Source organism: Varroa jacobsoni, unplaced genomic scaffold (genome assembly GCF_002532875.2).
Source record: "Varroa jacobsoni isolate VJ856 unplaced genomic scaffold, vjacob_1.0 scaffold_820, whole genome shotgun sequence".
Classification (NCBI taxonomy): domain Eukaryota; kingdom Metazoa; phylum Arthropoda; class Arachnida; order Mesostigmata; family Varroidae; genus Varroa; species Varroa jacobsoni.
Window position 1 is genome coordinate 184,658 of NW_019213722.1, and position 24,938 is coordinate 209,595.

The 24,938-nt window shown below is 40.3% G+C and overlaps 2 protein-coding genes across 12 annotated transcripts in view; both read right to left on the reverse strand.

Annotated features, from left to right (window-relative positions):
- Positions 1–805: 805 nt before the first annotated feature.
- On the reverse strand, positions 806–12,916 carry LOC111264089 (uncharacterized). Of its 7 annotated transcripts, XR_002682644.2 has the most exons (10): positions 12,572–12,916; positions 11,506–11,727; positions 10,567–10,707; positions 10,129–10,275; positions 8,681–8,926; positions 5,399–5,502; positions 4,791–4,855; positions 3,630–3,786; positions 2,188–2,399; positions 806–1,948 (listed from the first exon to the last, which is right to left on the reverse strand). XR_002682644.2 is itself a non-coding variant. In XM_022839682.2 (8 exons), the coding sequence occupies exons 2-7, from the start codon at positions 11,653–11,655 to the stop codon at positions 4,798–4,800; spliced, it is 846 nt and encodes a 281-aa protein (XP_022695417.1). In that variant the 5' UTR covers positions 11,656–11,727; positions 12,572–12,916; the 3' UTR covers positions 3,612–3,786; positions 4,791–4,797. The 7 variants fall into 7 exon arrangements, 6 of the variants coding, with proteins under 6 accessions (XP_022695417.1, XP_022695420.1, XP_022695425.1 ...); XM_022839682.2 differs by lacking the exons at positions 806–1,948; positions 2,188–2,399 and having other exon boundaries at positions 3,612–3,786; XM_022839685.2 differs by lacking the exons at positions 806–1,948; positions 2,188–2,399; positions 4,791–4,855 and having other exon boundaries at positions 3,612–3,786; positions 12,572–12,909.
- Positions 12,917–15,839: 2,923 nt separating this feature from the next.
- Positions 15,840–24,938, reverse strand: part of l(2)k01209 (uridine-cytidine kinase-like lethal (2) k01209) — a 23,881-nt gene continuing 14,782 nt past the window's right edge. For 2 of the 5 annotated variants that reach the window (XM_086969940.1, XM_022839679.2), the window contains exons 2-8: positions 21,990–22,253; positions 20,825–21,060; positions 19,188–19,396; positions 18,105–18,849; positions 17,754–17,932; positions 17,255–17,486; positions 15,840–17,001 (exon numbers count right to left, since the gene is read on the reverse strand). In XM_086969940.1, coding sequence (XP_086826066.1) covers positions 16,952–17,001; positions 17,255–17,486; positions 17,754–17,932; positions 18,105–18,849; positions 19,188–19,396; positions 20,825–21,060; positions 21,990–22,045 — 1,707 coding nt within the window. In that variant the 5' untranslated portion in view covers positions 22,046–22,253 and the 3' untranslated portion in view covers positions 15,840–16,951. Of the gene's footprint in view, positions 17,002–17,254; positions 17,487–17,753; positions 17,933–18,104; positions 18,850–19,187; positions 19,397–20,824; positions 21,061–21,521; positions 21,807–21,989; positions 22,254–24,938 lie in introns of those variants that run through there. The other 3 variants (XM_022839680.2, XM_086969941.1, XM_022839678.2) reach the window with 2 other exon arrangements.

Consider the following 24,938-nt stretch of genomic DNA (forward strand, 5'->3'; position numbering starts at 1 on the left):
ACCGCAGACGGTGAGAATAAAAAACACTTACGTTTCAGCCAGCAGATATCGTCTGCTGCCAAATATCCAGTCTTGACCACTCATTGACAACTATATGGTTGCCAATGCGCGTGTACGTATAGGTAGTTGGACTTTAATATAATATAATTTACAAGATACTTAATGTAATATGCTAATGGGTAGCGTACACATAGCTATCACATGGAATACTAGTAGGGACAAATGCAGTAGGTACTACATAGAGCATATCCACTAAAAACATGAAGCTACCTAGGTAAGCTCACTATTCCAACCATACTTGTGTGCTATGATGAGAATAGGTCGACGTGAATGTATCATATTTTGGTTTTTACACGTGCACCATCGTGTAGACGTAAAGCGCCGCGAAGGTTTTGTATGAATTCTATTTATGGCCTTTGTTAGGTGTATGCACGAGCACATCTTGGCCTGGTTTGTTTCACGTAGTTACTTACGAAAACTGCAAACAAGTTTATAGGTTCTAATCAAATTAGCACTTATATAAGAAGAGACACCTTGCGGATAAACGTATCGCTGGGATGAAATGTGGCATATGGAGCTTTTAGCGATATAATTATCATATATATAAACACGATAAGATTATGAAATACAATATGAAACTTATAGGACTAATAACCTGTAGGTGCAAAGCAGTGTTTTTTAGTAATTTTCCAAAATGTATTTTATCGTTTTGGGTAGACTATCTACAATCTATCTAGAGCAGTCTATGCAATCATTATATCGAGGATAAACACTTACTAGCCATATAACATATATGGTTGCTCAACATATGTGAAATATCTATTCTTCCATTTTATTTTCATCAATTGTTTATTCTAATTTTCCCCTATAATATCAATTGTGAGAACACGATTTTTTAGCTGAAGTTCTTTTTCTTTTGTTGCTATATAACTAGATTAGAAGTCCTAACAGCCTATCAGCATTAGAAAAAAAAGCGGTCGTCTATCGGCAGCCACCGTACGTCGTGGGGGCACTGGGCGTGGTAATATAACCGGTTCGATATCTTTCTGAAAGCGAGATAAGACCAATAGATGGGTCTCGTTGTTGTCGAGCCTGTGTAATAGCGGCTACCGCCGACGGCGTCCGCTGTATCCGCGGTATCCACCGCTGCCTAGGGGCAATGGACGCTTCCCGGTAGCTATTTCAATACACTAAAGCGAACAGATTATAATTGCCGAGCTTCACTACTACGTAGGCTTGCATATGTAGAACTCATAGAGAACTCTAAGAAACGTTTAATAATAACAACAATACAAAAACATGAATCCTTATTAAATGTTTCATATAGCGAAATACATTTCACTGATAAGTGGAGAAAACGCTTTCCTTTGACTACAGATATATTTAATTAACCTACATGATATGAGGGCACAATTAAACGAAGACAGGAAAAAACCTTACGTACATTCGTCCACTAAGGTAAAGGCGTTAAAGAGTAAAATTGAAAAGTATCATATACGATATGCGAAAGGTTTGCAACTTTGTACAGCAACCCAAAATAAAGGTCTCGCCGCATTAATACCATACGATATGTTATCATAAATTTAACTAGTCGATGTCATCTTGCTTGTTTAGCATCATGGTCGAGGCCAAAGATGTGAGATGGTAGACAGTGGAATTACGTAGTACTTGATGCATGTAGGTACTGTGTCATAGCTACATTAGAGTAGCGCCCAAAGGTGATACCGAAAACCTATTGAAAGGAGACACAGTGGAAGCCAGATACGAACATTTCTGTTCTATTTCGAGTAGTTTTTTTTTGCTAAAGTAAGATGATAGAAATATTTCCAGAGTGTGAAATTAAATTCCACGGACAGAGGAAGTTACCGTCATGCTAGATGAAAGGCAGAGACCGAGTTTTGTCGGCGGCTGTCTGTGAAATAGTTAGCGCAAACGTTCAAAGCAGATGCTGCAACAGAAGTCAACAGACAGAAAGATCAATCGAAGCAGAACGCCGCCATATTACCAGCCTTGCAATTAGTAGTAGAACAAAGACAACTGGCTGCAATGTATGATTCAGGTATAAAGGAAACATTATAGCGTTTGTCAGATCCGGATGAATCCGTTAGGCGGTCGGTTAATACGAAAAGAAATGGAGGTACGGAGCGTAAATAACAACGCTAGATAACGTGCAATGATTTCGCCTACCTGTTCAGCATACGATGCTGTCCAAATTGATTTCCGCCTTCGATCGTCGCTATCGTACGGCGGATGGCCGGGCAGGAGTAAAAGTTTATCATATTTCCATGAATTACAAACATCGTCATAATTACTTCTCAACAGCCATTGATCCTTGCAATATATCTAGTCCTCATATACGAAATATGTCGCACGTTCCAATTAGTCAATGGCATTTCCCTCTATATGAAATACATGTAACACGCAGACGTCCCGGCGTAATTATATTAGTGAAATATACAATAATAAGACGCGACACCTACAGATTAGCTGAGGATCTTTGAGTTTCTATTTCCACCCATCAACGTAGCTTTTCATATCGTACGTAAGGTTACACGGAAGGGTTAGCAAAAAGAGCGGGAGTTGGCTATGCTTACCCAACTCAGCCAGATGTTAAGTAGAAGAAACGGAGCCAAATGCCATGCAACATTCACCACGCTAGTCGGAAACTCGTTTTGTGTGAAGCGGTTTATTTTTTTTTTTTTTAGGTAAAAATGTCCGTTTCCGACTTTTAAAGTGGTTTTCCTTGATCAAATTTTTTGAATTTATGCAAAATCTACTATTGGATGTCAGCCATACGTTACTCTTGTATGTGTTAGCATAAGCCAAAGTTATCCAACCAGCTTCCTTTGAATTGATAGGCACCAAGGTCAAATAAATCAGACTCATTTTGCTCATTTTTTATTTCGGCGACTGTGTGTTAACTCGAACTCAGTGCTCAGCTCCTGAAGACTCCGCAGAAACGAACCTACATACATTTCTTTACTGCCAACGACGGTCGCCCCTGTTATAGCCCACTCAACTTAGATTGTAATAACAGGTGTACAGATTGTCATAGTCTACAAGTGTAAATATAACGCTAAATTGTAAATCTTTAATTTGGCAGAATTTTATCCGTTTGCCGACCGCATTTTTATACGAGGCGAACGCTCTACTACTATCTAAGGTGCTTATACGTTATCGAGAGGGTGCGTCGAGCATACGCAATAGCACTAAGTAGCAAACGCATGGGTTTGTTAGAAAAATCATTACTGCGAAAAAAAAGTTGAGAAATATTAGGGATTATAACTACAAAGAAATAAACATTGAGCTAATGCTTGCCTGTATGCTTAATATACTACTTCATAGGTCTGTCAAAGAAACGTCAAATAAGTCTAACAAGCACCATCCCAGTTACCCCGTATGACGAATCAGATCTTTGACAATGTACCAAAAAAGTAATTCCGAGGATTTGGTTGCGTAGAATAGCCAGAAAATAAGATAAAAACCTATGCATTTGTATGCCTGATACTTCGCTTACTCAAACACGCTATTAAGCTCGTCTACCAAACTGTTTGATTTAACGATCATAACAGCCAGCATTTGGTGCTTAAAAAAGTGAAAGGAAAATACTGTTTTCGCGATGAACAAACCTTTATAGGGATAACAATTCATAAAGAATAAGCAAGATTAGCAGTAGCCGCTTGATCCCGATGCTATATTCTAAGACCCATTCATGGTAATGCACTCGGACGGTGGCGTTCAAGCCGTACAATAGGTGACTAGGTGGCAAAGGAATACCTTCGTTTCCTGCAAAAAACAGTCCAAGTAAAAAAACATCCACCAAAATACATAAATTAGCCACACTGTATTATAGTAGATCATCACAGGAATTGAATTCATTTGACATTTTAACACTTATCAAAAAAGGTAAAATTGGGGAGTGTCAAACGTATGTGCAAAGCCAAGCAGCGCATACGCCCTAGCTGGCACAGCCACTCGCACGATACACCCAACCTTCTATGAAGGGCAAATATCCCTCATAGGGGGAAAAATCTCATACGAAAAAGCGAAATTAGGCGTTTCTTATTAGCATAAAGATTTCACGAAAAGGGGTGCTTCTCGTAGAAGACAAAGGTCCACAACGACGCGGGAGGGCACACATAGAGGTGGCAAGGCTATAAGGCCTTCGGCCTATCACGGCTTCCGTAATAGTATCTAAGAAGGCTTTAGATCTAAAAGTTCCGAAGCACTTAAGCTCGAGGATTGACAAAATTAAATATTATTACTTAAAGTATTTGAACAGGCATGCAGCTCAAGGAAAGATAGTCAGACTTGTATTTACATATAAAACTATTGCTGCTCAAATGTAGACAGAACGATATAGTGTGAAAGAGAGCAACGTTTCAAGGCCTAAGCAATGCGCATTGCTTGCAGAATCAGGTTTTGGCTTATGTATTTTACTCAATCGTCCGACGCGAATATTCGATAGCAAGCAGCGTCTCGGGGTAACTGTAGAAAAAAACTCCCTCATTAACTCTCATATGCCCTATACTTCGCAGGAAAAGGCAGTATCATTTATCTACTCTATAACGATATTTCTTTTTTATTTTGGCCTAAAAGACACTTGGTGGCTTATACAAAGTTCAGCGTCTACTGGCTATCAAGGGTGGGATTACAAATACAGTGAGAAAAAGGAGTGGTCGAATAAGAATAGATGGGCAGTTGTTGATGATTGCTAACTATTGCGAGCCGTGGGTTGCACCTCTATCGTTGTTATATGAATAATGTTCTTTTAAGTATGGGATATTTACTGAGAATTCAATCGGTCGTGGCCGTCTCACCCTTAGCTCGGATCACCTGGCGCTTCTGCGTAATCCTTCAATAGGGACCAGAGAACACATTGTTATCTGTAGGTGTAATACGGACGACTAAGAAAGCGAGACAATTAGAACTTAAACCGTAAATAAGTTACTGTTGATAACTGTCCAACACAAACTTACTGGCTATCTGCTCGAAATATGTTCGAGCAAAAATATACGAGTTTAGTTCAAAAGTGCAATTCAAATTGTGTTCCAACACGAAATTTTAAATTGTAATTTTCGGGTTTCAGAATAACTTCAGAAAAACAAAAGTTAGTAAATACTAAACAAATGATTATTTTCGGCGGTTGCACCGATTCTTGCCGTATACCCATGGAGAGCTGTATTGACATTTTGTGTAAACCACTGTTCATTAAATTTTTTTTTGTCACTTTTAGGCCCAAACATTGAAATTCATCACATAAATACCCTCACAGGACCATTCTAGGCTACAAGTAAAGAAAAAATATTTCTAAACCTTGACCTGTCCTAGAGCATGCTCCTAGAAGTTAACAAATGGCATTTATAGTAGCTATGACAAGGAACAGGGCTACACTTACGGTAGGATAGTATAGTAGAACCGTTTAAGGCTGAGAAAACGGTACTTCGTGAGCATCGTCAGCAACGAACGGAACAGACCGTATAAAAACGGCCATAAGGTGCACTAATTATCGAAAAATTACCGTTATTGTCGCGTCCCGTAACGACGTACCCTAATTAATAAATGAGGCAAGCTAGGGTATTTTATTTCCTCCACTCAGATGTCTATACCTAACCCTAGCGTGCCTTATTCGCTTTAATTATGCATGCACGTTCACGATCTAGTAGAAATGAAAACTAGGATGATAATATATTATTAGCTATGCTGTGATTATAGAAGCATCCTAATGGATAATATACGAAATATAATATATAAAATAATCTACGTTGAGATTAGAAAACACGAAAGAGGCCAGAATTTTCTGTCGGACGAGTGTGCCGTATGCAGGAAAAAAACAAATGTCTAACTCGTTTTCGTAAATGAAGGTTAAAACATTTTTATAGAAGTATTCCATGAGTGCAGTAAACAACTGCCCTTTCCTTTCCTCGTGACCTTTTTGCCCAGGAGGCAAAGCCTTGAAAAGTTTGTATGTTTTTTGTCCTGGCCAACCAGACCTTTTCTCTCCCTCTTTGAAGCTGCCTAATTTTTTTCGTCGATTTGATAGTACACAGCCTTTGCGTTTTTTCCTACTGACCATCGACAATGGGATACAAAATAGCTCGACAGCTTTGCAGGGAAATGCTACACTTTCTTAACTGCGGACACCTGCAGTACAATAGGTTTACGGCTTCGCTGTTCGGTCCTGTTCAGGTCCGTCAGTAACAACGTTTCCCGAGGGTAACCATAATAGTAATAATAAAAAAATGGCACCACATAGTGCGTGGTCCTAAATGAGTGCATTATTAATATAATCGCTTTTTTTTTCCGGCAGTTGTTAAGCACTTTGTTTTTTTTTTTTTTCGTATGTTTGCGTTTGAGATTTTCGCCCACGTTAAATCTTTTTCCAAGGACAGTCCCTAACTAAGTAACTATAAACCTATAAACCGGTTTTGACTGCAGACTCCATCAACTTTGAATAGTGGCAGTCTTGATTACTTTTTATCGAGAGTATTTTGATTATATTAGCGTGAATTCAAGCGCTAGCTTTAATGGCACCTTTTGTGGTCGTTTAACGTACTTTATATATTATTGTAGTGTATATGTATATAAATTTACAAAAAATCATACATTCAAGGTAAATAGCTGCGCTTAATCTCAAGCTAAGTAAATTTGTCAAACATAAAGAGGATCATAATTCAGGTTATGATTTGAGAAAATGAATACTGTAACTTTTCGTATTATATACTGAGAAAGACTGGCAGAAATATACTAGAAGAGCCTAGCTTAAACATGCTGCAGTATGATAAACATAAACAAAATGCATTAGGGGTGAAGGATCCCCATTGCCCCATATTGGCCACAATTGCCCAATCATAAGGCAGTCCATCATAAACTAAAGGTGGGCTTTTAGATTGCAAGTCCCGGCTCCCTTAGTATGCTCACCGTACACTATATATATATATATATATATAGATCACCTCACGCAATTTATTTAACCAAATTCAATCATTTACAGCGAGATCTGGTCGACCAAAAGAACCTATCTGTTCTCTCTATTTTCAAAAGTACCAATTCAATAGTAGTTTAATAAGGCGCCCCAGTCAGCCTGATTAAAATGCTTTTCAGTATAGGATTTTGTATCTAGCATAGTCGTCATTGTGATAACAAGCTAAACAACGCTTTACACAAAATTTAGTAAACAGCAGGAACTATGAGTGTGTACCCAGAAAGATTTACGAAGAACTTTTATATTCATCTGTAAGTAGACAGCTGTATAGTGTACTGACATGGCGTTAAAAATTCTGTCTAGCTGACGTCAAACCGTCGTTGTCTCAGCGTTTAACATACATCGTCAATACGTTAAAAACCTACTTCGTTTACACTGTCGGTTCTATGCGGGAAGAAAAAGTCTTCACGGAATACGAACCCAAGCTAAGATATATTTATTTTTGCAACACGGAGATACTTCACGAGGCGGATTTAGGAGATTCATTAATCAACATAATCAGAACTTACATTGAAGTAAACAAATATTCTATTTAGCGTCCACTACTTCAGTTCATATAGATAAGTGTTCGATATAACTAAAGATCAAACAAATTTACATTTTGCTGCGATACGTTCCGCGGGCGTGAGTCGTCTTTCGGTCACATAGCACGTACAGACAGACTAACTTTCAACAATGATAACACCTGTTTGACTTACCGTTTACCAATCATTCTAACCAATGTGATTGTTAAGAGGCATACCATCATACAGCTACGAGAGGACATGATATGCCACAATATATTAAAAATTCGGATCGTTTCACCCGTGAACATTTTTAACACAAAAACTTCTTTAACTCCAACTTGCTAAAAATTGAAACTTTCTGCCATCTCTAGTTACATATCGAACTCTTCAATCTACTAATACTACCTGTCAAAAAAAACGGTGCGACCGATGAATGATGGCGGAGCGCACCTCACTTCGAACTCGAGGTCAGTTGTCTGAAGCAATGTTCAACAGGCGTAAGTTGGAAATATTTCTTAATTACGTATTCTATTGGTGTTTGAAGGGTTCCTGCCCAACAAGACAGTCAAAGCAGGAAAAGACGTACGGGAAATTCAAAATCCTAAACGGGTTTGTATAGGAGAACAAAGCAATATCACCAGACAAACGATGCCTTTGATCGAAAAATCAGGATACCTATTAACAGTACGATAAATTGGTTGGTTGGAACATTACTAAATATTCCCAGATTCAATATTGAATAACCCTCAAAAAATTGAACAATGGAAAAAACTAGATCATCTGGTTTACATTGTACATCTAATCGTCATTATACCAAAGACTATCTCTTCCTGATTAGCTAGGTAGCAGCAAAGGAAGTAATACTGTTTCAATTAATACCTCAGGTTCACCTGCATCATATGTAATTTACTCTCAATTTATAAATACAACTTATTATTTGAATTTTTGCGTCGTATTTGTCGTCTATTACATTTACAATTACTGTTTTTCGCTAATATGAGAAAAATTCGCGGATTGTTTAAATAGAACTTGTATTAAAGAGTATCTCCCTTAGAGACGGTCGTTTTCCTCTTTACGTAGTAGTACCTGGGGGCCAATTCGCATTTTATTAGAGGAAGAGCAATCGTCAATGAGGTCTTCTATTGAAACGTATTTTCACAATCTGCATAATTGATATCTAAGCCCTCACCATTGTTATACATAAAGTTAGCAACACGTAGATGAAGGTCGTCCACGTCCTGCATCCGCGTTTTGGCCCAGGAGCCGAAGAACAGTATGTCCCACCCCAACTCCGAATCGTTTTGTCTAGCGCAGTTCGTCCTAACCAGCTGGAGCAGCGTTGTCCATTGTACTCCCTCAGTATGCAACTGCCATGCTCGATCAGAGCGTTACACGTATGTCGACGATCTAAGAGACGCTCAAAACGCAGGATCTCCTACGACAGAGGAAAATTTCGCAAAAATCACAGAATACAAGCGTGCATTATGACGACCCAAACCTGCCCTGTGGTTGCTTTTTAATACAATAACATATTCAGTGGAGCACGGGACCAACTGCAATGAAGTAGGTCGAGTATAATAAAATTATGCTCAAAATACTAGAAATTAAAAATGAAGCCCATACATTATAAAGAATATGGATGTATCGTGAACTACAGTTATCCACCTCAAGTCAAATGGACGGACTTTTCGTACACATCGCAAATTTCATTCTGAATGTACGCAGTTTCAGTCAGTCGGATCCTTGTGCTCCCCGTTATCGCTTCAGACGGCTGGCTCTAAGCTCGTATGTCTCTACCTAGATTCGTATCGTGTGCCGCTATGGCTAGGAAACAAACACGTTACTTACTGAACTTTTACGGGGACAGCTGATTGGTTTCTAAAAATACGTAAAGTTTCCTTCACGCCGTGATTTCAAATGCATCACGTTGAAGGATAGGTCTTGCAGCGTTTCGTATATGCCTTTATATGCAAGTGGCTCACGATTGTCGCCAATTTACGAATCGCTTGGTAACTGCTTTTTTTAGGCAATATCTGAGGCGGTTTTCGTCGGACACCAAAATAGGTCCTTTGGGTGTTAACAGCCATCTTTAAACTTTGCATGTCGACGTTCAGCAATCTTTTTTGCCATAGAGTTTTTTATCCGTGCATGTCACAGATCTCTTTAAATGTTTTGGCGAAGCGTGAAGTGAAGCGGGTGTCAAAAATGCTTTTTTGCTGAAACTATTCTTAGGGCCTTATTTCCATTGCATCTTGCTTTTTCCGATTAGCAAGTGATACGGACTGATATAATAGGCCAAGGGCATTTAGAAAGGCGCTTCAAGAATTAACGTTCAAGCTAGGATATGCTGACAAATGGCCAAACACGAGACCCAACTGAGACAGCTTACGTCACGTTCCATTTGTTTATATTGGTATAGTAGGACAAATCTGACTCAGTTGCTTTTGTGCTGACTGAAGCACCGATGCGGAAGATAACACAAGAAATATCACGTGCTTCCTCAGCGTCCTCTGGCTAACCGCGGGTTCAGGCATTAGCCATTTCGAGAGTCAATAAGTCAATGCAGACATTTCAAGTTATGGGCTTTTCGTCTGTACGAGCAATATCGTGAAATGAGGTCCCGTCGATCTTTCGTACCTTCCAGGTGAACATTGTCACATTAGAAGATCGGCACCTTTCCTCCGCTCCGAGATAGCAGTGGGCATGTTGAAGCGCCGTCTGGATAATACTTCGATCTTCCTCGTTGCACCACAGTTTTAGCACATTCACCATGGCGCGGATCACCTTCGAGAATTTAGCACAACAGTTATCAGTGAAACTAGAACGACTACCACACTCGTTTTCTGAGTATCATCCATTCACACAAACTATTAATTACCATAGGAAAAACGCAAGGAGAAAGATGAAAAGATTAGCAATAGAAGCTTGCTCTCTTCTAAATGGCATCGCATCTGATACATATATATGTATATATATATATGTATGTATATATATATATATATATATATAGCTACGTTACTTGACCGTAATCAGGGTAAAGTAAATATGTTGGTTGTTCCAGAACTCACTGCCCACCTTTTCCTTTTCTGCGTCCGGAGCATTGCAGTTAACATATTGTATCACGATGCATTGAACTAGTTCTTGGAAGCCTGAGCAAAACTGGGCAATCTCAGTGGCATCGATTCGTAGTCGGCGACGCGGGTACAATTTGATCACCTGCACCACTCAAATGATTTAAAATTATGAAGCAAAGAAGATCTATCTGTCAGTAAAAGGAAATGTGTGATTTAAAAAGTATGTTTAATATTCACATGGCCAACGCCTTTTCATCGAGCTCGTTGTACCTGTTTTTACAGAAGAACATAAGCGCACGAAGAACATTGAAATAATATTCAGGTTATATATATGATTTTGATTCTCTTGAATAGAGACATGACTTTTATATAAGTAGCAGTGAGATATGTCTATCGAAACGCAGTCGCATACTGCCGTTTATTAACTTGCCCCTCTGTCTTGCCTTGCCCTTCAGCGTGTTAGATATTGTCCAGGCTATACAGGCGGTGTATATATACCTTTGAACTCTGAGTGAAGACGATACGTGCTATAACGCATATTTTTCTAAATAAATGTTTATCCTTTTCATGACGCACACTTCTGAATCCATATCCACAACTTTTTTTCGTTGACCACTATGCATTGAGTATAGGAATTAGGCATAGACACATTAAAACTTACGTAACTAACGTACGTACATGCGCAAACCACTGACTTCCGAAACCTGGCATTCAGGTATTATCTTTTCGTCTACTAAGCCATCGTCACACCTACACATATTATATACGCCGTTGGTGAGTAAATCATCGATTTTCTTTCGTAACCAACTGCCCCTGCGTTCGACGCATCGAATCAAAAGGTACCGTTAAAAGCTTACCTTCCTCATGTATAATGCATAAAAATGATAATCCCACTAACGAAAGAAATATTTTATTAATTAATAATTAGATTAAATCTTACCTCCTCGAAGTACGTGAAGTCGCGTTCGAGGAATCGATTTGTGCACGTTTCGTACTCCTGGAAATCACATACAACGGCTCCTCCGTAGTCAGCGGCATACAAAAGTATGATCAGTATAGCTGCGCCGAAACTGGCTAGGTCGTTCATCATTATTCGTTTAAATGGGTACTAGGTCAGGGGTTCTGTGCGCTTCTGTTCCGGCTGAGCCCGATTCTGGTCTCGCTAAAACAAACGTATGAAGACGTATAAGTAAGACAAAGTTATGGCAAGTTCCGTCTATGGCGCATTTTTTACTTTATGGTTGAATGTCGTTTGTAATAGTAATGTCTAACGTCAGTAAGTAATGTATAACGAAGTCTAACTTATCAATGTTTTCGGTAGGCATACAATATTACGTTCTTCTAAAATTTCGAAGTATCTGACCCCTTCTTGGTACTTGTTGTTATCAGTCGAAGAAATACATTCTTGACCGAAGTAGATTCTTGGTCGACTTTACATAATCCTACACATCCACTTACATCTCATCTGATTTTGTCAGCGTCAGGACATCCCTTGCCAAGATACTCTATATATATATATATATATATATGTCAAGTATATTACACGTATGGTCGGAAATTACTCCTTCTCATATAAAACTATGCTAAAATTCTATTGCCCTTGAGAAACGAGTTTGTACATGCTCCTTTATATAGGTCTTTGTTCTTTCTTCTTAAGGCTTCTCGATGTGCCTTTTCATTCGCGACGGAAAAAACACGCTTTACTTTTGCTCGTTGTTTGTGGGGCTTCCGTTAGATACATAGGCAACCCACAATGCAAAATGAACACGTATGGATTACGAACTCAGATTAATCGAAGAGCTATATAGAGTGTGACAATGATGAAAGTTTAAGTAAAGACATGAAGTCGAAGACAAATTCTACGCACGGAGCAGGTTTGCCGAATATAAAGCACGCTCACTAACGCACATGAAACAGCTGAAGTTTTTCTGTCAGATTCAGCACATGAACGAAATGAATGATCCGTTACGTTAGGTATTGCTATGCGATTGACTTCAACGACTCACCCTGGCCGTCGCTTGATCGGTGCCTGAAGTCATTCACAAACAATGTACACTATTACATTTGCCATATTTGTTCCAGTCCTCACCCATAAGACACGTATGACGGTATTGGCCCGTTTACACAAACAAGCCCTTACACTATTTTACTTTAGTTAATGGTAGATATCTTCGACGTTCGTGCGGAATGCTCGATTTAAGTATGATTGCTAATCTAATAATGAATGGGAAAGCTCTGTCAAACGGCAGTGGCAGCAACGGCCCACGCTGCCACCGAAACGTAGTGCGTTCCGCTGTATCGTTTCCTTAAAGCTAAAGTCACTTTTTTCTTGCCCGACAAGGAAGGCCGCGAGATAAAGCATAACCGCCAAAAGTGTTAGATAGTGCTGCCACCATGGGCAGGCACTGACCGTTAGGCCACGGCATAGGCGTAAGTTTGCCACAGTGCTTCATAATTGTTGGCGGACGGCTATTTAGAATGACGGTGTCGACGATTCTGTCGAAAGCTTTCCAAGGGTCAACGTTTTATCTTCACAACTGTTGTTGCTGCTGCTGCTGTGATTTTTATCATGCTGTCAAATTTCATCATACATTAGCCCTGACTAAGGAACAAATCTATTCTACTCTATGTGGCACAGGGACAGATTGGACATAGTATAGTTGAAACAATACAATGTTTCATCCACCGATGCGAGTTATTGGCAGGCTGATCATGACTGAATTACTGACCATCCTCAAGGCCGCTCTGAAAAAGAGAATCACAAAGCGAACGATTAGTAAGTAACAAATGCCGAATCTGGACACAGGCGAGCCGCTGTCATCGAAAGCATTTTGGTTTTTGACCAGTCACACAGGCATCAGCACGTAAAAACTCGTTGCGGCGTCCGACACAGCCATCACAGTAAAAAGAGGAACGGAAGATCGTCACTGAAGATATACGGTCTCGAGTGCTCCCTTGATGCATTTCATCGAAACTCGTTTTTACTCTTGGTGCGTATGATTCTCACGAGGCCGCCTGCGTATTGATATGCTATATCGTATAGTTTATTCAATTAAGTTTACTGCAGTCGAAATTTTAGCCGTGCACTTCCTTTGCTATCTAGCGAACAACTTAAGTTAGCGATGAAACCAGTGCGCTTCCCCGATCAATGGATGCGGCTGAATATATTTTACCCCTGTCAAAAAATTTGTGCGTGTCAGTTCTTCCAAGTAAAGAAGATGTAGTAATTGACAGAACAACAACAACAACAGCAACAACAAAACGTCGACGAAAAGAAACCTCTATGGTGTTCAAGAATCTGCTCCAGGTCTTCACACGCATTGCTCTTCCTGTGATCCTAGGACCCAGTACGAAGCAGCCTACCAGATAATAGGTCTCCTATAAAGTGCGAGCTAAACGTGAAAAAAATTAGCCGCCGCCAATATAAAATAGCTACACGACTATCTATCATAAATGTTTGCTTCCCTAACGTAATAAAGACATGTTTTACCTATCAGTTACAATGATCTGTGCATGTCTTTGGTTTGAAATTAAGTTTTCGACCTTGAAATTATAATATTACTAAATATATTGTCAGCTATTATCTGGACAAAACGCGTGTCCATAGACGCCACCATGTCGCATACTTAAATATTATGACAATTAATTTTTTTTTTTAGCAGCAAGATAATTGGAGCAACGTCTATCTCCTCGTAATCACGAACAGAAGTTTAATAATATAATTATGAATTTTTATTAGAATTCGTTTAATAGAGCCTCATCGTACACCGAAATTATAAGTGGGTCACATTATTGATGTCTATCACATTACTCAATTACACTTTTTCAAATGGATATCACTTCTCATCTGTACTTATCATCCGTTATTATTGTCTCTTTGCCCCGCCGTCCGAATGTATTATACGCTCCGACAGCCATCACTATAATGATTATCTTCGTCATTTACAATTGTAACTTTACTACTGCTCTCGTTGCAGTTACATACACGAAGTATACACGATTTTTGCAATGCTACCTCATCTTAGACTCTCGCCGCTCACGAGGCCGCTGAGACCGCTAAACACGGAACCCATAGAACTAATCATCACCATAAATCAAGCCCTCTTTCCCTTCAGGCTAGGCGAGAAGGTTATTATTCACGAACGTCCGCATGCTCGATGTTTTGTCTTGTATCAGTTAACTGGGTTTATTTACACAGGTCGTGTTTTGTGTATCGTTAGCGAAACCCAATGCAGCGACCCACCCACCCCCCCTCCCGCCCCGGTCTCTTTCATCCAGAAACTTGGCCATCCAAGTCACTTGCTTAATGCTTAATTATATCACTATCTATCTCCAATTTACAAAACAGTGCAAAGAAAAATACGACACTGGACGCCTATCAGGCCTTGGTAAAATGGACTGTCGAAGACATCCCTTCTGCGTTACATTTCTGTGTAAAGTAATACGTATACAGTCTTCTAGGGCTAGAGTGCGTATCTGTGTAGTGACAGCGAAGACTAGTTGAGCGCTTACACAAATACATTTTTATATCGGTTTTCCTTTCTTAAAATCTCTAACGATTCGGGTAAATTGTGAAAATGCCGGTAATGTACATCTTATGTTACACCTTATGTTCATAGTAATATCTATTGTTGGCAGCTCGGACAAACGACTGGAAAATACAGCCAAGGGCTCTAATCATAGATGGCACAGTCAGTGTACAAAGTACTTTGTTATCTACAAATGTGCACGCAAATTCTACTGTCGCACGAACATTAACGGTATTAACATCGGTTCTCCCTATTCTCATAATTGATAAGAAGAACAAATTACCCTTTAATAAAAACTGCGTTATCTGCTGATCGTTTTCCCTATTCTGTGCCTATACTTCCGAAATATCATTACGGATAGATCTAGCTGACTCGCTGTACCTGAAACGTGGGTACACACATACGGAATGGGCCTAGTAACAGGCGCTATTCCAGCGGCAGCGAAAGCAACTTCTGTCGAAAACAAATACGGCCAGCTTTAATACTTCCTCAGTGCTCATTTTCCCGACGTATTTTAAGGCTTACAATAGGGCTATCGAGTAGTCGTAAGCTATCGTATTTACACGTTGCTACCCGTTGAGCTTGTGCCATCTCCATAGTTCACTACCAAACCGATACCATGTTCGAAGAAGCGCCATTCACTACATTTTGCTATTCAGTCTTCCCGGATCATTGCGTACGTACTTGACTGGATCAGGCGTATTGAAAAGGACAACGGCCAAATCAGTGAAGAATCGACACACGATGCACATATATATATCATACAGAATTTATTATTGTCAGCCATCATCGTAAGCAGTACAATTGTTTGCACATGACCTATAAACATCTATTCACCATATCTGGGCCTTCCAATTAGCCTAATGGACTCGGCGTCCTCTGGGAGTCCCTCCCACGATGACCCAGAGCTTCCCGCATGCTTGTTAACGACTAGTAATTAGACGCCGTGTTTAAGTATCTATCATACGTACTTGTATATATTTGAACAGTCTGCCGTATAATATCGTTTACACCTTTTTCTGCGAACTTTCAAAAACAAACTATTCCTTACACCTATTACCCATATTCCTCTTCCTCGTACAAAAGTTTCACATAAGTCCATAATTCCGTATGGAATTCTATAAGAATTCGGTTGTAACAATAGATGAGATAAAATTGATCGGGTAGGTTAAGTTCTTTTTTTTTTTTTTTGTTCTTCTCCTTAACTATAGAATGAAGTTAGCGCATATATATATATATATATATATATATATATTTAGTACGCCATATATATATATATATACAAAAACATAGGTTTTTGTATTGCTTGAATTCGGCAAATGCTCAAACGCCGAGAGTCAAGAAAACTTGATATCATCTGGTCGTCTTCCATCCACTTTATTCATGTTTCCAGCTATTCAAATACACCTACACCCATTATTTGTTATGTTTACGTTGTTGAAACTTAGGATGCTGAGACACGCTGCCAGAGCACGGCGTTATAATACACCGATGAAAATAGTCCGTTTCTCAGTGTCAACGCCTAGTTGCTTCTTCGCCATGACATATAGCCAATGGACTTCTAGCATTGTGCGCTATTCCGCACAGATGTCTACAAATCAATTTACTTTTGCAAAAACAATTCAATATAGCAAATACTTTCCGCCTAGATATTATCCTGGCGGCCGTTCCGTCAATGTTCCGCTTAGGGACAGTATTTTGTGTGCTTTTGACGCTCAGTTCCTCGTTTGCTTAATCGATACTTTATTAAGAAACTGAGTCGCAAGCAGCGATTATAGGCGCGCGGGTCGGACAGGGTCAGGTAAAGCAAGATTGTTGATTAAATGAGCAACTGTGAGATCTCGTTAATAGTTGTTTTTAGCTGTATGAGATTGCCTCAGTGCCGAAGTAACGATCCCCGAAATTTCCTATAACAGATACCGAAAAAAAAAAAAAAGGTATGAACACTTTAGAAGCTCGCTTTCTCTCTCCCTTATCGATTCTTAGACTAACTGGTGCAATCAAATATTAACGCATCGTACGCACAATACCTAATCTGAAGATCCATGAGACTGATCAGGCGTACTACAACAATAATTTTAGGGTCCATCGAACGATACTTCGGAACTTATCGAAGAACTTCGTAACAAGCAAATAACGAGGCAGTAAGCTAAGACTCACCGATGCCTGGCTTGATGTAGAACTTGTCGTTGATCTCTGGATCAACGGCAGTTGTAACAATGCGCACCTTGGGAAAGGCATATGCAATCGAGTGTACGCCAGAGGAAGCCATAAGCAGTGAGCATAGCGTGATATTCTCTTCGGGTACGTCGTGGTCGAGAAGGACGCGTATCGCCATCATCGATGCCGCACCTGTTGCTACAGTTGCGTCCATCAAAAATATACGGTAGTCCTGATGAAACGCGCAAATAACAGCCATTGTTAGCACATTATGAAGTTCAATAGATATGTGCAGGACTTTGGTGTATTTGCCCGCTAAGTGGTTGGATGGTTGTGGTGCTACTAGATTTAAATTATTACACGTAGGAGACTAGAGGCGTAGAAGATTTGTACGAATATGGGGAAAATCCTTTCGGGATTGATCATCAATGGACAATTCGTCGTATCAAATACAGTCGTCGAATGAGTACACACCATGAGTAAGTCATTTTATGCTTACCTGGATATCTTTTGGCAGCCGTAGGTAGTATAGTTCAGGTTCGCCGGTCAGGACATTTGTCTGAATAAGAATTTTACCAAGGCGAACATTTTTTAATACATCGCATAGTGCTTGCTCCATCGTTTCCCCAGCGCGCAGGATGCTAACACCGCAGATCTTACCCGCTCCGCTCTTCATTCCTGCAACATACGGGAACGCGCAATCAAAATAAGACTGTTTCCTGTTTCTAAAGCGAAGATGGAGCTGTGTTCACATTGTTGAATAAACCTAAGAAGATCGCCATAGAAAAGAGCAAATGTGATTCGGTCACGTTTCTATCTGTAATTTTTCCGTTTGACACCATCTATTCACCTTCATACACTAAGTTTTGCTGCGTTTCGACGACAATTTTTTTAAACGGTAGCAACGAGAGCGTCTCTTCGATAAGCAGACGCATCAGTCGTTTCGAGTAGAAGATAAACGAGTCTCGATCAGTATCGCGATTCCGAATGAACGTATGAATACCACGCACTTGCGGAGTTTCGGATAGGATGTGCAGGCTGGTTGGCATCGGCTGATCGCTATATCCTTCGACGAGGGTTGAACGCAGTTTTAGGCCGCGAGCAAGCAGCTGGGCATGCACGTGCTGTACGATAAGGTCGATGGCAATTTTATTTTCACCGCCTCTCGGTACTACGAGGTCGGCATGTCGAACTGTTGGCGCGATGTGCAAATCGTAGGAAGGCTTAACAAACCTTTCGTACTGTTCCAGACAGCCGATCAGGTCTCGACCGCGCTCCGAGATATCGCGTTTCAGACGTCGGGCCAGCCGAATGTCAGAGTCCGTGTCGATGAACACTTTCATGTCCATCATTTCCAGTAACTCTTTGTGCGCAAAGCAAAGGATGCCCTCAAAAATAATTACATTTGCCCCGTACATAAATTTGAAACGCTTCTCGCGGGAGTGGGTGACGAAGTTGTAGACAGGTACTTCCACACGTTTACCCTCTTTTAGTTTTTTTAATGTGTCAATGAGCAGTTCGAAGTCGAATGCGTCCGGGTGATCAAAGTTGTACATGTTCTTGTTGGCGGCTTCGTGCTGTTCCTCATTGAGAACCTGCGCCAGGCAGTTAACACGCAGTATTAGCTTTATAGTAACTGTGCCGGTATTCGATTTTTACAATAAGCATTTAAGGGTTTACAATAAGCGCTACTTGGAATATCTGCGCGTAAATTAAAGATTGCTGAGTCCATCCAGGTCTTCGCCGAATACTCCATGCAATCACATAGTATCACCAACAGACTACTGACAAAGGTACTTCTATTTTGCTTATAGATGACCTAAATCAAACAACAAAACGAGAAAGACCAAATAATCAAAACTTCCCAATATATCAATAAGCGTTAATTATTGTTATTCCTCCTAAGATTCTCTATTATTATCAACGGCACTACCTTATAAAATGAGTCCATACTAAGCAACGTGACCCAGGGCACGTTGAGGGCTTCAATGATCTTTTTGGCTACGGTTGTCTTTCCGGAAGCGCTGCCACCACAGATGCCTATAATAAATGGTTCGACGGTTTGACCCTGTTTATCGTACCATGGCGGGCGGCCAGCTGTATAGATCGTCCGCTGTCGAGTGCGAATTACCGGAGGATCACCTAAATCACAGCACAACGCACGTGCAGTTCCGCGTTAACCCTAACTGACTGATTTTGCTAACCCTAATATTAAGATCACACTTCAATAGTGTCTCTCAGACTCTCTGTTGTGTTAAATCGACCTTCATACGAACGCTAAACTATTTTATCCGTCAGTTAATCGAGAAATCAATTGCTACTTCAAAGATCAGCACACGCCTTCTCGCTACGCTTAAGATATTCGAGCTCGCGCATGTACGTAAGGAGAGGCAGAAGAATCTCTCCGAAACTAAGAACTAACCTTTCAGTTCGAAACTAAAATACTCGAAAAACGTTGGCCTTAAATGATTTTGTTGTCAAGATGGCCACCCAAATCAGGTTCGATGCTGCAGCAATATGCGTCTGTAAGGACTTACAATTAACATGGAACAGTTCATATTCCTATTGGGGTCCGTCCAACAATCGCTTTAGAGAAGAAGAATCTACAGAAGATACGACGGAACATTTGCCCATGAACAAAATTTTGCTTGCAAACGAATAAACGATCTCTGAAGCTCTCATCTGAAGCTTACTTAATTGGTAACCAAGTAACAGTTTGTATCTGATAGGACCTTTAACGGCGAGCAATCTTGATATTCGCTTGCGAAGTGACACGCGAGACTGGGGGGGTGACGCGTCGTCGGAAACGTCATAGCTCATACTATATTCACCAATCCGGTGCTCGACTGCACAGGGTTGTAGAAACAAGAGGTGGTCTAATCTGTCTGTACGTTGTTAGACTATTACCATGTAAGTTTGTTAAGGGCAAGTTACACTGAACTGTTAGAATTTCAGTTTTTCAGTGTTGAATCTGTCTACAAGAGCTGGCGATGCCCATGGTCCTTGCACGCCAATTCAACAGCGTAACATGCACACCCAAAAACGATCTCGAAACATCGTTTCCGACAACGGATAGCAAATGCACTAGAAACGGGATTCAAGCTAAATACTGACGAATAATTTTTCGTTAGAAACAATCCATTTGATCTGATGATAGCCAACGTTGCAATAGAGCGTGCTTTCGGAGCTTCTGAAAAATCGTATCGTCAGCCTTATGTTCGTTATACAGTATATAGTCATATTCTAGCAAGATGCTTGTTTCAAGCACAGACAAAACACTATTCGAAAACAAAAACCCTAAGGGTATTACTCATACAATGACAGAAAAGCAGCAACACATTCGTCCCGGTACGATTATTGAGACGCCTAAAAGATGAGGTTAGACACGGCTAGATCAATCGTACTACGAAGTCCGATACGTTTATGAACTCCGACCCTGGCTGACGTGAAGAAAGCCTATCTATATCTGAGTAAAAACGTAATCATGATTATCTGCAACAGCAAAACGACACGTGTAGCGTAATGTTGAAACGGTTTCGATTTTTTTCTTTCAGCTACACGCAAACATACCTTTATTGGATGAAGCTGAAAACGTTCGTTCTCGTCTGTGAGTTTTGTTCTGATTTCGGGAAGCCGTTGGAGACGCGGGGGATGTTGAAACTTGAACAGGTCCACTGGATACACCCGTCGTCGTCGTCGTCGTCGAAGTAGCGGGGCTCAAAGGTGCGGTTGCCTCCATTTTTGTCTCGAAGTCCAGTTGAACATCGATTGTCCCGCGCCCACCAAAGTCATCGCCATTATCACTACTAAAGGTACAACGTGTCCGTAAAACAAATGCCAACCGTTAATCTATCGTAGGACACGTGCAGTACTAACACTTGAAACCACTATGTTTTTTGAAAAGACGCAGGGGCCAATGTATACTGGCCATATTTTTATGCATAAATGTATGGGTGGTTGGTGGCATACCCATCGCCTATGGGATGGATGTTTGCGTTAGTCTAGCCAAGTGTCATAGTTATTCTATCTTGAGTAATTATTTTATTATTGTTAAATCAGTATTTTCTTCGGTGATTTTTATTCTCGACACTGGACTGGACTGCTGCGTATCTACTCAACGATACGGCGGTTTGGTTTCGACAGTATATACAGAGTACGATGCCAGAACTAGCCATAGGGACGCATCGTCTACCGAATGAGCACATGGCTAAAAAATAGAGATATAATAAAGGAGGACATTACTTAGCCTCCTTATTATATTACTTACTTATTACATTGTATTGTTATTTTTACCGTGTAGTGTTGAGCGCTAAGCAGATTTTCTTTCTGCAAAGAGTCGTATTTTGCCCCTTTCATGAATGACCGTCGTTGATCAAAGAGTTTGTTTTGAAATCGAACATGCTACGGATGCGTTATAGTTCCTGCGACGGGCGTGCAAATTAAATAAACGATTTGACAGTGAGCTAAGTGTACACACGCACACATGACGTGAATGCGACCAGCACTAAGTCGTCTCAATGAACGTTACAAGCTTTTAGTAATCTACCTTATATAGCTCTTTTTTCGTTCTTTTGTCAGCCCTTGAGCTGCTACGATGCAAACCGCTCCCGCGTTTGTATTAAACATAAATTATATATACATGTCTAGATCAATCATAAACTAGTTAAACCATAAACAACCATAGATTGATACAGGTCAAAACCCACGAATAGACTATCAATCACAACTACTTTACATGGGGTTACGCTTGTGGACAGCAACAAAAGTACGCTGCCATCCTCTAATCTGCATAGTATCCTTGGGGCACTTGCTTTAGAGAAAAATTGTGTCACGTCAAAGGCTGGGCAACCGCCGCAAGCACAAAATCCTGGCACTGTCTCGCCGCGACGAGCTACAACGGTGAACGTGCAGCCAACGCTTATCGTCATCATGCACACTTCATGACACGCTACTACTAGACACTACATCTACGGGTAGACGTAACAGCTGCAGTCAAGATCTGAAATAATGAAAGAATGAGACCTGTTTATTTTCGTCTACCTCTCTAGTAGAAAGCTGTTAAAGTGGTGATATTTAGCACCGCGTTAACACGAATTCAAGAATGAGCAAAATCTTCGAGACGTCTTAAAAAAGCCAACGTTGATGTCTCGGCGGCGGACCTATTTCAGGCCGACTTAGCCCAGCCGAAAAAATGACTAAAATCTCACGTTTCGGTTTCCTGCATTGCCAGTGTAGCTGATTTACCTGTTATATTTGACAAACGATCGCTAATTGTTTGCAGCTATTGCGATGTAGCAAAGCCATTATAGAAGGACACCATCGAGTGTCGGTAAAAATAAACAACCTACTTGTGCACTATATCATATATATACACAAGGCCAGCTGTTGCTCATGGTAGCACAACTATATACTACGCCTATCTTTACGCTAAAGATTTTAAGGATCCACATTGTGAAAGACAACTCCCTCTAATTTGGCAATTTTATAGTTACTGTCGTTTAGGAGAAAATTACCAATTACGCTGCACCATAAACATAAACGAGTACCTTTTCATAGTAACTAGAATTAGATTCAACGAAAAGGACACTCGAACCTTCTTCTTGAAATGTTGAACAAGATATTCAGATTAGCATGAATGGAAAACGCAAGGTATAAGTGACTTGATTCAATCACTTCTGTGTGACCGACACCAGCTCTTGGCCTAGCAGAATTCTGATGTCAATCAAGAAGATTCTTAATGCAGTAAAACAATGGTAAGGTGATTTTCTGTCCAGAGAATTATCAATTGAGAAACTATAGCCTAGAGCACTATATTATCCTTACTACGTATGCGTAGAAACTACACATTTTGTTTATTCCATCTGCTAGTAATATGAAGTGCGGCCCGGCATCACCGGCCAACTTCACTGATTTCAGGTCTGTACGCGGTTGACCCTGTCGACCCGTCGACTGGGTGAACGCTCTGAACCCGTCTAGGCTAACGAACGTTTTGTGGAAATCTGCCAAATACTGGGTATTCGCGCTGTCGGCCATTAGTCTCATGTGGTTTTGGTTGGCCACCTTCATATCAGCAATGAGTCAGCTAAACACATATACATTTCCTCATTTTGTAAAAATTTTCATTCGTCGACAAGTGTCTGTTGTAGGGCAACTCCAAATTCATTAAGATATATGGTATACCTTAGCATAAGATACAGAGTGGACCATTGTCTGAAATGTGGTGGCAATTCTTTTGGGCTTCATTCTCACGACAATGTAACGATAATCTATATATATATATATTGATAATATTAGCAACTGAGGCGTTACGCGATGCTGGACCGTTTTTTTCAAACTAATAATAGTGATTGTTAACAAACAGCAATATATATATTATGAAGTTTCAAATCATTCAGGAGCAAAACGCGTATCCTGTACGAAATCATAAATATCTCAGCTCTAAATCGAATACTTCCGGGTAAAACGTCTTTATTGAATAGGCTAAACGGACTCTTCCACTCCACATTAATGGTGTATGAAACGTAAGAGGCGTTCAGTGGAATGGTATCACACGATATCGTCGAACTCGGACCTTGAATCCAGCAGGCATCTATGATATTTTAGGGCATCTTTGTTGTCATGGCGTCTCGGTACCGCCGTACATTAGGTTGTAAAAAGGTTCACTTAGTAGTTTGTGTTTATCGCGTTTCGACGATCCCAGAGGATGCGTCGCTAAGGTAAAACTAACGAGTTCTACTACGGAAAAGAGTTTACCATCGAGAAAAAGAACACGCGGAGCCTTGATTGAAATCCGCAGTGGAAGAAGCCATCTATTCGAATATTTATAAACATATTCATATGTAAAGCAAGTACCATTAGGTTCGTAAGAAGTAGTTCCTCTTTGACTGTGTCTGCAACCGAACAAGGAGTAGCCAACTATCGAAGATAAATACAGGAAACATAGGGCTCGCTGCTGTGAAAAAAAGGCAAACGCTTCTGATTAGAATAGCGTTTTAATGAAAAATAAACGCTGTTTGTATTGAAGTGGAAAAGCCGGTAACGTAATGTCAAGGTCGCACAAAGCACTCACAACCGTCGTTGATTGCATAACGTCGAAGCACAATGTACGTGCTAGCGGCTCATTCAACTGCATCATTGATTCTGATAAAAGGTGTTTTCAGCTACACAGCTACGTAAATAAACAAAGGTATCGTATTTAGATCTCATAGAATCCAAGGGTAACCACTTGACTCATATGAGTCACTAAGTATAGAGACCTGTGTAACGAAAGTGTCATCGAACTATTTTTTTTCCAAATAAAATAACGATCACTGCGATAGTCGATGCCGATCTCTATCGTGATGCGTTGCAAACTATCTTATGGTCCGGCATGAGTAGACTGATTCTGTACAGAACTATGTTCCCAGGTCGGCCGATGCGCGACGGTAGCTTGAAGTAGACGTGCCGCTTTTATAATTTAGTTTGTCTCTATTCTTCATTTTTGCACGACCATATGATCGATGCCCGAAAACAACATAGTGCGTTCTATTTGTAAAATGGTACTGAACTACGCAGAGCTGTAACTTAAAATCATACAAAAAGGATCGAACTATGTAAGGGACAACCTGATTGGGCTTTCGGCTAACACAGTTTTCCATCGAGCACTACAGACAAAACCTCCTGGCTTGGCCTGGCCTGGCCTGGT